Genomic DNA, 12,571 nt, shown 5'->3' with positions numbered 1-12,571 from the left:
GAACACTTATTTGTTGGAGATGAAGGAAGTAATAGTATAAATGATTAGTTCAATAAATTTTTGACAAATTAATTATTTATTGTTATTATTTTTTATTTATTTGTTCCTATTAGAATTTGAATTCACACCATTCTTTTTGGAAGATAGAGAAAATATGGAGGGTAATTTGGTTCGCACTACTTGTTCATCGACACAGAGATTTTCTATTGAAGTAACTTTTCTAACCCAAAATAAAAATAAAAATAATTTTTAGGCCCATATTGTTCAAAGTGATTTATAAATAGTCACTGTTGATCAGTGACGCAAAATATAAGGCGGTGAGGCCTTCACTTCCTCAGTATTTAGTAAAAATGCCCAATAAATAATTGTAGGTTAAACAATTCATTTTGACCTGGCTAACTATCATTACTCAAAAAAATAAAAAAATAAAAGAGGGGAAAAAAAATTGGTTAGCTAGAGTTAGAACTAGAAAGTCCAATCTCTCTAATTAGGTTAGGGTTTTAAAGTAATGTGAAACTGCAATTCACTTCTGACGGCCAAATTAGGACGTCTTATACATCTCTCTCTATAGTTTATGAAATTCTAGAACAGGACAGAGACTGCCATGGATGCGAACAGCGAAGAATTCGGAGTGGGCTGTATTCTATCAATCAAAACCACCCTGGGCGATGAGTTCGACGGCCAAGTTATCACTTTCGATCGGCCCTCCAACATCCTCATCCTTCATATCCTTTCATTTTTCACTCTTTTTTTTTTTTTTTTTAATCATCTGTGATTTCTCTCTCTTCATTGCTTAAACCCTAAATTTTGATCTCTGTTTGTGTTGTTTACATTTATGCAATTTGAATTCCATAACTATCTATGTGTTTGATTGTCACAAGAGGGTTTGAACTCTGGATCTGGACCACGGCGAAACATTAGGCTATTGAAGGCCAACTACATTAAGGAGTTCTCTTACTTGGGTAAAGCCGAAGACCCTCTTGATCTCAAAAAATGTTACCTTGATCTTCCTAGTCTCCAAGCTAGGGAAGAATCAGCAATTAGGTAATAATTAATATTTGATCACAACCCATTATTTGATTTTTTTGGTTTTTTTTTTTCTTCTTTCATTTCCCATGTCATTTCAATTTGTACTTCCCCACCCTTTTTCATTTATTACTTGAATTTATTATTATTTTATGAGCTGAAATGGTGAATTGCAGACAAGCAGAGATGGAAGCTGAGAGGATAGGTGTGGGTGTTACCCCTGAGGCTCAGAACATTTTTGATGCATTGTCTAAAACGTAATAACTTTACCCTTTTCATAGAATTTTTATTTTTATTTTCCTAAAGCCATAGTCTTTTGCATATATAATAACCCCCTTTTTAACGATTACATATTCCACACCTTGTTCACTAACTCTGAGCAGGTCGCATTGTCTGATATCATAATTATGCATTATTTACAAATTATATTGTCTGTAGATCAATCAAGATCCTAAATTCTTTGTTTAAAGTACCTCATTATCTCATTTGGAGTGTACAGTTGTTATTCATAATCAATTTCTTGTTGGGACTTTATATGTACAAGAAAAAAAAACCCATGATTGGAGAAGTAGTGATATAAGGAGTGTAACTTTAGCTGAATAAGAACTACAATAAACGAGTAATTAAGATTGTTGATAAAGGATGCCTAAGGTTGAGCATTTTTGTTATCTAGGCTCTATTAGTCATAGATAGGATGATGTTGGAGAGGATGTTTCTCATGGTTTTAAAGAAAAATCAGTTAACTAGATGAGTGTTTAAAGAGTATTGTCTGATTGATGTAAAACTATGAATTTGGAAGGAAAATTCTGTCATTTAGATGTAGGACTAGTCATACTATATTTCTATAGAACTGATGTGGGCAATTAAGAAATGACTCACATTCATGAAATAAACTTGTGTGGAATGTGTATGTTAAGACGGGTGAGATAAAACAATAAATGGTAAAATTAAAAACGTGTGTATATATATATATTTATGTATTTCAAAATTGTAAAAGTAGAATTTATTGGAGATAACATGGGAGAAAATTAATTACCGAAAAAATTATTAAAAAAATTCGATAATGATCATTTTTCCATATGCAACAACTAATATTTGCATGAGAAGAGTGACATTATGCACATCAAGGATAATAATAAGTAAAGGAAAAACCTAAATCAACACTAGTTATATTGCCTAGGGTCCAAGCATATTTGATGCATCGTCTAAAACGAAATAACCTTACCCTTCTTATTTATCTTATTCCTTTTTTTCCCTCTTAAAGTGATAGTATTTTGCAAATATAAGTTCTCCTTTTTGTTATCCAGACTATATTAGACATAGAGAGGATGATATTGGAGAGGATGAGTAAACTACTTATCAAAAAAAAAAAAAAAAAAAAATTTGTGGATGAGTGTTTATGGGGTATTGAGTGATCGATGTACAACTATGAATTTGGAAGGAAAATTTTACTAGTTATGCTGCATAGAACCAATGTGGACAGTTAAGAAATAACATATTATGAAATTAGTGTGTGGGAATGCATACATTTAAGATTGGTGTCAAAATGATAAAATTAAATGCACACATACAATTGTGAATTATAGAAGCAGCATCGATTAGAGATAACATTGGACTTAGGAGGAACTTATGTGGAAGGGTTGGGATGAATTTCCCAATGCATCCGGGTTAGGAGTGGGAGACAGGTCAGATTTTGGGAGGACCACTTGTGTGGGAACTTTGCTATGGCTTGTAGATTATCACAACTTTTAGGATCTCTACGAACATGCATGCCTTGGTTGCCGACCGTTATCGGCTTGATAGCGGTAGGACGACTTGTGATGTTCAGTGTCATGGAGAGTTTCACGATTGGGAGCTCGCGGAGGTAACAAAGTTTCTAGTAGTCAGGTGGTGGAGGGGAATGAGAAGGTGATGGATGAGATGGTCTGGAAGGACTCCCCCAGAGGGATTTTTGGTGTGCGATCATTCGATTAGAGTGTTCTATAGTTGGCTGCTGTCAGTTTTTTGTTTATTCTATAGCGTTCCTCTATGAGTACCTGTAATGAAATATTATATATAGCCATAAAAACTAATAGTTGTTTGATGAAGAGTTAAAAAGAATAGACACTTCTCCTAGGGCGCCGTGGGCTGCGGCGGTATCGAACACGTGTCAAACACGCAATCACAGCTCAGACATGTATATAACACGACTAGGAGTGTTTTGAAATTATTTTATTTTCTGACGCGGCTGGGACATGGCAAGGACACGTTTGGATACTTTCAGGACACGACATAGTGGTTTTGTAATTATTTATTTAGAAGAATGGGATTCAATGCAATTTAAAATATGTTATGGGTTAGTTAGAAAAATGATATAAAATTTAAGAAAATAAACATCTAGCTCTAAGCTCCAAATTAGTGGTTTCATTCATGATTATATTGATAAAATGAGCAAAAATTATTATTTTTAAATATATATAGAATTATATAGTATATTATTATTTTTTGGCATATCCATGCCATATCTGTGTCTTATTTTTTTCTAGATTTGTCGTATTGCCATGTCCGTATTGGGTCCTACCCATGTCCGTATCCGTGCTTCCAAGATAAAGAGTGTCATTATACACATTGAGGATAATGATAGGAAAAGGAAAAACCAAAACCAATATTAGTCTTACTTCTAAAAGATTTTGTAGTGTGTGACTAAACTCAATGGAAGTTGTTGTCCTAGATGGTGTGAATGACATATAGGATTCTTGTAGTGGACTTCTTTGAATTGTTTTTTTCTTGTAAATTAGGTATGTTCTAGAAAATATAAGAGCCAGCATTAGCCTGAAGCTATTCCGTAACATATAAAGGCATAGGATCAGGATTTGATATAGTAGCCACCTTAACATACATAATGTATTATCAGGGAATGATACCATTACAAGCTAATATATTATCCCTAAAAATTTTTTCTAGGCCTTAACTACAATTTCAAATTTTCAATAGTACCTTATAAATTTTATTTATTTGTCCTTCCGAGAATTTGAGGTTCCAAAACTCTCCAAAAAACACACCATAATCCTAGTTTTCTACTAAATTTACAATAAATAAGATTATAAGCTTAAATCTTGAATCAAGAGTTTGGGACATTTATTAAATCTGTAGATTCCAATTTTTTTTCATTTCTTGTAACCTTTTCACTTTATTTAGGCTATAATTAACCTAGAATTGTTGTTTAATGTTAGATATTGAGATATTGTTTGTAAATCATGTTTTGAACCACAAATATACCAATTTATTTTCACTTTTCAATCTAGAGGTAAGTTGCTTATGTATAAAATTACTTTTCTTTTGTGATCTGTATTTTGTAAGTTGTATTTGCAAGCTTGATTACATTTTTAATTATTTCATGATTTTTGAAGACTTTTTATTTTGTTTTAATATATTTTTTAATGTTTACTTTTGTCACATAGGTAACTTTCATTGCATCCTTTTTCATGATGTTTATATGTGAGGTTGAGATTAGAATATTTTTGAACAATTTATTGAATAATTTTTATATATAATCTCATGTTTAAGGAGTCATGAGAATTGCAAAACGTAAAAATTAGTATTCCCTCAGTCCCAATTTAACTGTCCCTTTTTGGGAACTTAACTGTTTAAGAAGTGGTTTTTAATATTTTTTTCATTGTATTGGTAGTGAATGAATTACCAAAACTATCCATGGTGGGTCCAAGTGATGTGATGATGTTTTGTTTTTATAAGTTCAATGCAAGAAGGGTAAATTGGGAATGGCGTAAAATAGTACATTGACTTTTTGATTTGGGACAATTATTTTGGGACAACCAAATAAGGAAAGGTGGACACTTATTATGGGACAGAGGAGTAATTTTTTATTGCTGACAAATGACTTAAGTTCAATGCAAAATCCATTTTAGGTTCTAAATCATCTCTCAAATATATTTTGTGGTGTTGCATAGTGAAAGTTCATGCCTTTGCTAGGTGCTCCATTACATCTTGAGCATGTGTCTCCATGGCTGTTAGCATTATGGCAGCCGTTGCATTATTTGAAAGCTTGTATAGAATCATTAATTATTAACTTATCACTACTACTTCATCCAATCATAAATATAATATATATGCCTCTTTATAAACATGGTCAACCTTATGCATGCCAATTCTTTCATAAGGTACCTGTAGCAGATATAAGGGAGCTGAGATCTTCCTGATTGCTAGTAAGGAGTTCATTAGCAAGCTTTACATCAACCTTATTTCCATATTGGTAATATTGCTGTTAAGCAACTTGGAGGACATCTCTGTGCATGTTACTCAGGTTCCTCACTTAAAGAAATTCGAATGTGTCAGGAAAATCTCTTCACACATTTGCCTAGGTGGTCTACAATGAGATCCTCATCACCTGCGCTGCCAGGGTTCCCTTGGATACTGAATTTAAATCAATAATTCTAGGTGGATTCCATTTAATCTGAGTCAGGGTTCTGGTAGAAGGTGGAGACCCATGATTCTGACCCATCCAAACGCTTTGGCCTTACAGTTGGGCTCAAAGCATGCTTCTTTTGCAACCAAATACACCAAACTCTAGCATTTTATTTGATTTTTGAAGCCAAAAAAATGGGCTGGTTGGAACAACAAACTGTAAGCTGACTGACTAGGTAATATGCCATTGCCCATCTGTTGTAAGTTTCGAGGCCAACTAATCAGCCAGCTTACCAGAATCCTGAAAAGGAAGAGTTTTCTATTTGATGATTTCAGGGAATTCCTGTAAATAGATTGCTAAGATTCCAGTCCCCTTTATCCCATCATCTACTCTTGTTGGTGCTGGACTTGTTTAACGAGGAGTAGAAACCAATTTCATGATTAGGCTGAAGCCTGTCCAATTCTCCTACAAAATTCCACCCAGCATAGAGTTTCCTCAACTTTTGAGCTAATTGACTCACTTTGACACTTAGACACAAATAACAAAATAAAATCACAATATTGGACTGTTATAACGAAATTTACAAACTCCAGGATTCTAAGTTCTAACATAGATGTCAGTTTAGTTGATCAGTCATTCAATAGTGTTTGCAGAGTATTTACTTACAAAATTTTGCTTTTGTGGTCATAAAATTTATTTCCATTTCCAAGCATAGCTCCTGACTACTCTTCTTCTTCCCCCCTTGAAGTTTCTCATATATTGTAGGTTGACATGCAAACAAATGGATTTTGGTTCAAGAAGATTTCTCTAAAAAAAATAGGGGCAATAGCTTGATCCATTCATGTTGATTGGGATTTTCTACATCTAATCAAGATTGTGAAATGCTTTTGATGTTGTCCTCATTTTTATTTTTTTTGTCATTTTAGGAAAAAAATGTTGTCCTCAATTCTTTCTTTTTGTAGCCAATTGAATAATCTGATAATTCTTGCTGGGCAATCTTCAACCTGGAATCAGTGGAGTGATTTTTTGATCATTAGCCTGCATTAGGATGTGGCAAAAGTAATCAACTCACAATCGTGGATTTCTGATACTGAAGGGGCTAGGATAATAAGCTAAAGATATGAGGTGTCTGCTCCAAATTTGTTTTCGTGCTAAGGACTGTTAGACATTCAGGAAGGAAGATAATTGCTTCATGTTTACCTAGAGTATATATAGTTTCTATGTTTAAAGCGTTAGTGTACACAGCATATGTAAGAACCCAGATTTAGGTTGAGCTCATGCGGCATAAATCGTATGGTTTTATGTTGGTTGGATCATAGTCTTTCAGTGCTCTCAAAAATTTTGAATGTGATATTTTTTTTCCTACTCTGGGACTAATTTAGAATCTGCAAGAACTTATCATGTTTACCGATAAGTAACTGTTTTTCTGCAATTGATATCATTGGCTATATAATCAGGCTTCCAGTGCGCTGGGACAAGACTGTCATAGTTGTGATGAAGGAAGTGCGTGTTTGCAGTCCATATCTTCCTGAGTCTGTCAGTGGAGGAACTCCTGCTGCCAATGAGCGGGTGAAGAAAGTGGTAAGACACTCGAGGGAAAATACTTCAGTTGTGCTGAAAGTTTGATGAAATAAATTGTTTTATTTTATCGTTCTGTTTCACTTAGTTTTTAATTTTTTCTCCGCTATTTAGCTTGAGCTTGAAAGGAAGAGGTTGCTATCTCGTGGTACTGGTCAGTAATGGTTTCACCTAGCATTGTAAGATTGCAGGGGAAAACACCTTGAGGTATGAGTAATATGATGGCGATGTTGCTTGTACCTAATCTCGTCTGAAAAAGGAAAAAAAACAGATTCTGTTGACCAAGACAATCTAAGGCTTAATTAATGAAAACTGTTGATTTTCTTATAATATCAGCTCTTCTTTCATTATACCATTTATTGATGTGTCTTTTAGTTGTTGGTAGTTGTTGGGTGATGCCAAGTGAGTCCTGTCTGGGTTCATTTTACATGCGCTTCAAGTAAAAATTCAACTGTGTTGTGCTTCTTCATGTCAAATGTCAATTGCAAATTGTTCGGCTGTTCTTATGGTAATCATAATGAAAGGATTGCTAAAATTGAAAGAAATTTATATGTAAAGTTGCAAGGGTATTCTAATTTATATATCTTTCTCTTCTACAAATAGTAAAAATAAATGTTTGTCAACTTATGGAGTTGACACCTTTCAACTCCAAGGTTATGGCAGTATTATACCCCAATTTTGAGTATAAAATTGTAAATATAGCTTATTTCAAATGGAAATACAAATCTGATAGTGAAGAAGAACCCACTCTTGGAAAGAGACCAATGAACAGGTCGGATATTTGAACCAGCAAGTCTGTCATTCTAAGAATGTGCTGCCGTTCATGAATTTCAAGGTTAGAGAGGAAAATTAAATTTTTTTTTTTTTTTTTGAGGTAAGATTGGAGGAATGTCTTGAGATATCAATCTGGTGTTGTGCTTGTGTGTGCTTGTGGGAGGAGAGAGGTGTGATGATTACCCTCCACTCAGCCAAACTACTTAAGGGAGTTTGATAGTTGGATAATAGATCCAAGAATCTGCTTAAGTCTGTCACTCTAGGAATATGCTGCCGAACCTCAACTCAACTACTTAAGAGAGGCCAGTGCTTGTTATACCCTGATTCTCCTTGATCATCTTCACACCTGGTCTTGAAAGTGAAATATGAGAATTGGAATGTTTTGAAATTATGTGGTTTTGTGTACAAGATTGTGATGTACATACTTATCTTCTACTCCATTGTTCACCCTTTATTTTTAGGTTATTTATTTATTTTTATTTATTTATTTATAAGTAAGATTTCATTAAAGGCGCTCAAGAGGGGAGCACTCCCAAAGGAAGACAAAGAAGCCTAAGATGGCAGTATAATTTCGAACTATCCACAAAATCCAAAAGATGCCCCAAAGATTTACAATTTACCCCATTGACCCAAAAAAGATAATTAGAAAGAATATTGTATTTGAGAGACCAAATAGGGGACTCCTCTCCATCAAAGGATCTCCTATTGCTCTCATGACACAAACCCCACCATAAACAAAGGGGTGTGGCCCTCCATGCATCCCTGGCTCGGCTCTCCACTAAACACGCTCTCCAAGCCTCTAACATATCAACTGTTAATGGAATTTTCATTAATGGTCTCAGGGGAGGTTAAAGTAATAAGGCTCAAAGACTCTATCCATGTGTAATTTGACCAAAGCTCGGGGAGGTCAGTGTAATTTGCCCTTAATTTTAAGGTAAGAGGGCCAAGGGAAAGTATGTGGAAAGTAACTTCAGTATATATGTGGGACTAGCAAAAAGACTGATGTTTGCAGGAGGCTATGGAGCACAATCAATTTTGTGAATTTAGATTGATCATTTGTTAGAAATGTAAAATTGAAATGGGATGTTGTCTGTGCTTTAGGTCTTGACAGCTGGAGTGTAAATCACCTACACTATGCGAACACCATATACCTATGAAATTAAAAGGAAAAATGCTATAAGATGGCCAAAGACGAACCTTGTATAATTTGCTGGAATGAGATCATTTTGATGGCTGAATGGTGTAATAAAAGAGAAGAGAGTTTGGGAGTGGAATGCTGTCACTATAAGTCATGTTTTGAAGTGAATATACTGAAGATGAGGATTGTCTGGTGGATGATTGCTATAGAATAAGAAATGAATGCATCAATGGATTGTTGAAGATGAGACAAGTTGAGAGCAAGAGAAATGAATTTTTTAGGGACAGGACAGGCACCCGAAGCAGGACAAGCAGTGTTTAGATACTAACCAATAGTAACCAGAAAGGAAGAAGGGGATGAGAATGAGAAGATGAGATGAGGCGAGATGAAGAAGTTGAGAAGACAGACGAAGGAGGTGAGAAAATAGATTGAAGGATGTAGGCTAAAAACACTGAAGGATTAAGAACATCAAGAACAAGGAGGGGAAGGGACACAAAGGGAGTTTGCAAACTCAACAATAATATTGAATATTCTCAAAACTGAATTGTACGTTTACAAAGAAGCCTTTATATAGGCGAAACATTAAGCAAACCCTAATATATGAAATACTAAAATAACCATAAAAATAGAACATTGCAAAAATAACAATGAACATAATAATGTATCCTAACTTACAAAATTCCTAATTCTATTTTTCTTTTCCTCTTCTCCAAAAGTAACGTTGGACAAATCACATCCCGTTCCCCATCACCTATGGGAGGTCAGAGTTTGCAAAACCCCAGACTAGGTTTAGAGGGGGTGCATAGGTCTCAAAAATAAAATAATCCATAAATTCAAATTTCTTGTAACTTGTATAAACCTGAAATTCAAGTATATCTAACTACGCAAGTAAAAATTGTTAAGTGTGCAGGAAATAAAGAGAACTTGCCAAAAAAGGACACAACTTGTGATTGATCTCCTTTACTAGTCGTCCAAGCTTTAGGTTGTGGGGAAATTATTGTATTGGAGTCTTTCAAGCACTAGGATTGTAAATGATCAACACTCAAAGATTTTCACCATCTAGATGATATGATGACGAATGAAAGAAATAAATTTTAGTAGGTTGATTGTTAGATTGCATCTAGTATGCTTCTCAACGCTCTATAATCCTTACCTTTGTTGCTGAAAAGATAGGTTTCTTTTGATAAAAGTTTGAGGCTGAAAAGACTAGGATTTTAGTGTTTAAATATTTTTGGGAACTGCCTTTCCGATGGGTTAGATCGATCCAAAATCAGGTTCAATCAATCAAACCTGGTACTATATCGATGCTTGGATTGATAAAAAAACTTATGTTTATATGTGTATCAAAACATTTTTTATGCATTCAAGCCATAATCTAAGGATTAAAACATATATGTTATGAACCTCAACACTATTAATGATCAGAATACATGACTGGGCGAATAATTTTCAAGTTAAATTTATTGTTATACCTTGCTGAATCTTTAAATCTCCAATTTGACTTTGGATAGAGGTAACTAGACTAATGAAAAAAGACAAAAAAAAAAAAAAAAAAAGAACACTAAGAATCAGAACTTACAAAGTACAGGGAGTGTCAAAACCCAAAGCACCGAAGACATTGACATATGATATAGCCCAAGACAGCTGAATGGCAGATAGAAAAGAAAAAAGTTTGTGTATCTGACACAAATGTTGGGTTTTGAGTGGTGTTAAATAGATTAATTTCTCGAGCATGTCATCAGAGACTAATACATTATAATAGGAGCCAGAGCTGGATTCTTCTTGAATTTCCCCCACTATCCCAGTGACTACATGGAGTGTCAAAACCCAAAGCACCAAATTGTGAATTTCTAGGAATTAGGGAAGAATGTTTTGAGGCCCGAGTCTTGTATTCTAATGCTGGAAAAACCATTGTGACTTTGAACCAATGTTCCCAAGATAGATGTTGCTAGATTTCTGAGATCTAAGTTAACTCATGCAGCACTAATGTTGGCAACATTTATTTTAATGCTTTCTGATGGTGAAAACTAGAAAAACTAGTTTTGTAGTGGTTAATGTGATCTGGGTGATGCTTGCTTGTTTTTTTCTTGTTCAACTGATTTTATGTTCTTTCTCAACACGTGTATCTAATTAAAGCTATACTTCTAGGGTGGCCCTATTGTCGAGCTTTGCTTTCTATTCAGGGATACAAGATCATTTGTTTGTCCTTGCAGTGTTAGACGTGACCAGTGATGTCAAATTCTTAGTAGGCGTGGCAGCATAGAATCGACCAGGTGAATGTCTGATGAAATGGATTGAGTTTGACAACTGAACCTATCTGAATAGATATCCATTTGGTCGATTTGGATTTTAATTGTAAATCTGTTATTGGAATGAATGGGTCAGATATGGATCTTCTTTGGAAAATCCTCCGTGAATTAGAGTCAAAAGTGAATATGAATGGGCATGAAATGGATCTGTTTGAACTTTGATTAGATATCTGATCCCCAAGCCAAGTTCATTTTATTATTAGGACGTGTGTATTATACATGAGTTTGTATGGTTTGGGATTGGATTATTCACACAGGATCACGCTCGGATTTGAATCTAGGCATGAATCTTGACAGTAGAATATGGTTAATTTACATCTATCCACTGCAGATCCACCCCATTCAATGCCCTGCTAAGGATCCTACCAAGCTTTTGCTAAGCTAAAGTTCTAAGCACAATAAGACATGGAGGCTGGAGCTACTGCTATGGAAGTTTTATTTGTAGAAGGGCATGCTTAGAGAAGGATTTTACAGAAAGTGATGATTGAGGATTGATGGGAAATAGTGCTTTGCTTTTAATGAAAGGGAAGCAGAAATCATAGGTTGAAATTCCTAGTTTGTCCCTTAACCCAGCAGATAAAGTACATTACACAATCCGTTTTAGGGATTGTGGACTTACCCATTTCGTGACTATGGAGCTGGATGTTCCCAGAATGGGTACTATCGGGTTGGGTGAATTCAATAATAAGTGTTTGTTGGCATTTCAGCCTTCTTTTTCTTAGGTCAGCCAACAACTTGTTGCAGCCATTTCAAAGGCTACTATGGCATCCAAATGATCCTAATTGAACTTCAAGTATATGAGAATGGTTAAAATATAGGGAGTGAGATCCAATCATGAAAACTATTTTTCTGAAGATTATTGTCTGTTTTCATTTTGGCAGACCAAATACAGCAAATTCATTTTTGTGGACAATGGGGAAGGGAAATAGTCTCGACTAAGAATTTATTTATAAAAAAGTAAACAGATTTTGAATTGGATGCGTGTAAAATGTAGGAGTATTTTAAATGAATAAGGTCAATAATGTTCTATGAATGTAGTACATTTTTTCTTTATTTCTTCCTTCCTTCTTCCCCTTAAGTCAGCTAAAATATAACAATGACATGGTACAATGACTATTACGATTTCGATTTCGATTTAAGAGATTAAGTTCTACCAATTCCGGAGTTGGCTGGCGAAAACTCGTCCCAACCCTGAGCCGAAGGTGAACTGCTCGACTATGGAGATGTAGGAGACGAACAGCAAGTGGAGGATCACTTCCTTTCACTGCCAATGAGCCACATCTTATACAATGCCAGCAATAGACTAGTTCCCTGGTTGAGGGAGGAGAACGATGAGATCAGAAT

The 12,571-nt window shown here is 34.8% G+C and overlaps 1 protein-coding gene across 3 annotated transcripts; it reads left to right on the top strand.

The window, feature by feature from the left end:
* Nucleotides 1–419: 419 nt before the first annotated feature.
* Nucleotides 420–11,429, top strand: LOC132294945 (uncharacterized). 3 transcript variants are annotated; one of them, XM_059792997.1, is made up of 6 exons: nucleotides 420–726; nucleotides 880–1,044; nucleotides 1,203–1,283; nucleotides 6,886–7,009; nucleotides 7,121–7,213; nucleotides 11,132–11,429. In XM_059792997.1, exons 1-5 carry the CDS (start codon nucleotides 605–607, stop codon nucleotides 7,166–7,168), a joined length of 540 nt encoding a protein of 179 aa, XP_059648980.1. In that variant the 5' UTR covers nucleotides 420–604; the 3' UTR covers nucleotides 7,169–7,213; nucleotides 11,132–11,429. The 3 variants fall into 3 exon arrangements, with proteins under 3 accessions (XP_059648980.1, XP_059648979.1, XP_059648978.1); XM_059792996.1 differs by having other exon boundaries at nucleotides 11,067–11,429; XM_059792995.1 differs by lacking the exon at nucleotides 11,132–11,429 and having other exon boundaries at nucleotides 421–726; nucleotides 7,121–7,336.
* Nucleotides 11,430–12,571: the final 1,142 nt, after the last annotated feature.

This window comes from Cornus florida, unplaced genomic scaffold (assembly GCF_030987335.1).
Source record: "Cornus florida cultivar Cherokee Brave unplaced genomic scaffold, ASM3098733v1 CherokeeBrave_3.0.0_Hap2_Chr02, whole genome shotgun sequence".
NCBI classification, from domain to species: Eukaryota; Viridiplantae; Streptophyta; class Magnoliopsida; order Cornales; family Cornaceae; genus Cornus; species Cornus florida.
Note: the sequence above shows the minus strand (reverse complement) of the source record. Positions and strands in the feature narration are given on the sequence as shown.

What these genes read in the sequence shown, in the direction of transcription:
- LOC132294945 (XM_059792997.1), top strand. Translation starts at nt 605, where the DNA reads ATGGATGCGAACAGCGAAGAATTCGGAGTGGGCTGTATTCTATCAATC. An exon ending in TCCAACATCCTCATCCTTCA is followed by an intron (nt 727 to 879) that starts TATCCTTTCATT and finishes TTGATTGTCACA; the next exon opens with AGAGGGTTTGAACTCTGGAT. An exon ending in TTTGATGCATTGTCTAAAAC is followed by an intron (nt 1,284 to 6,885) that starts GTAATAACTTTA and finishes CTATATAATCAG; the next exon opens with GCTTCCAGTGCGCTGGGACA.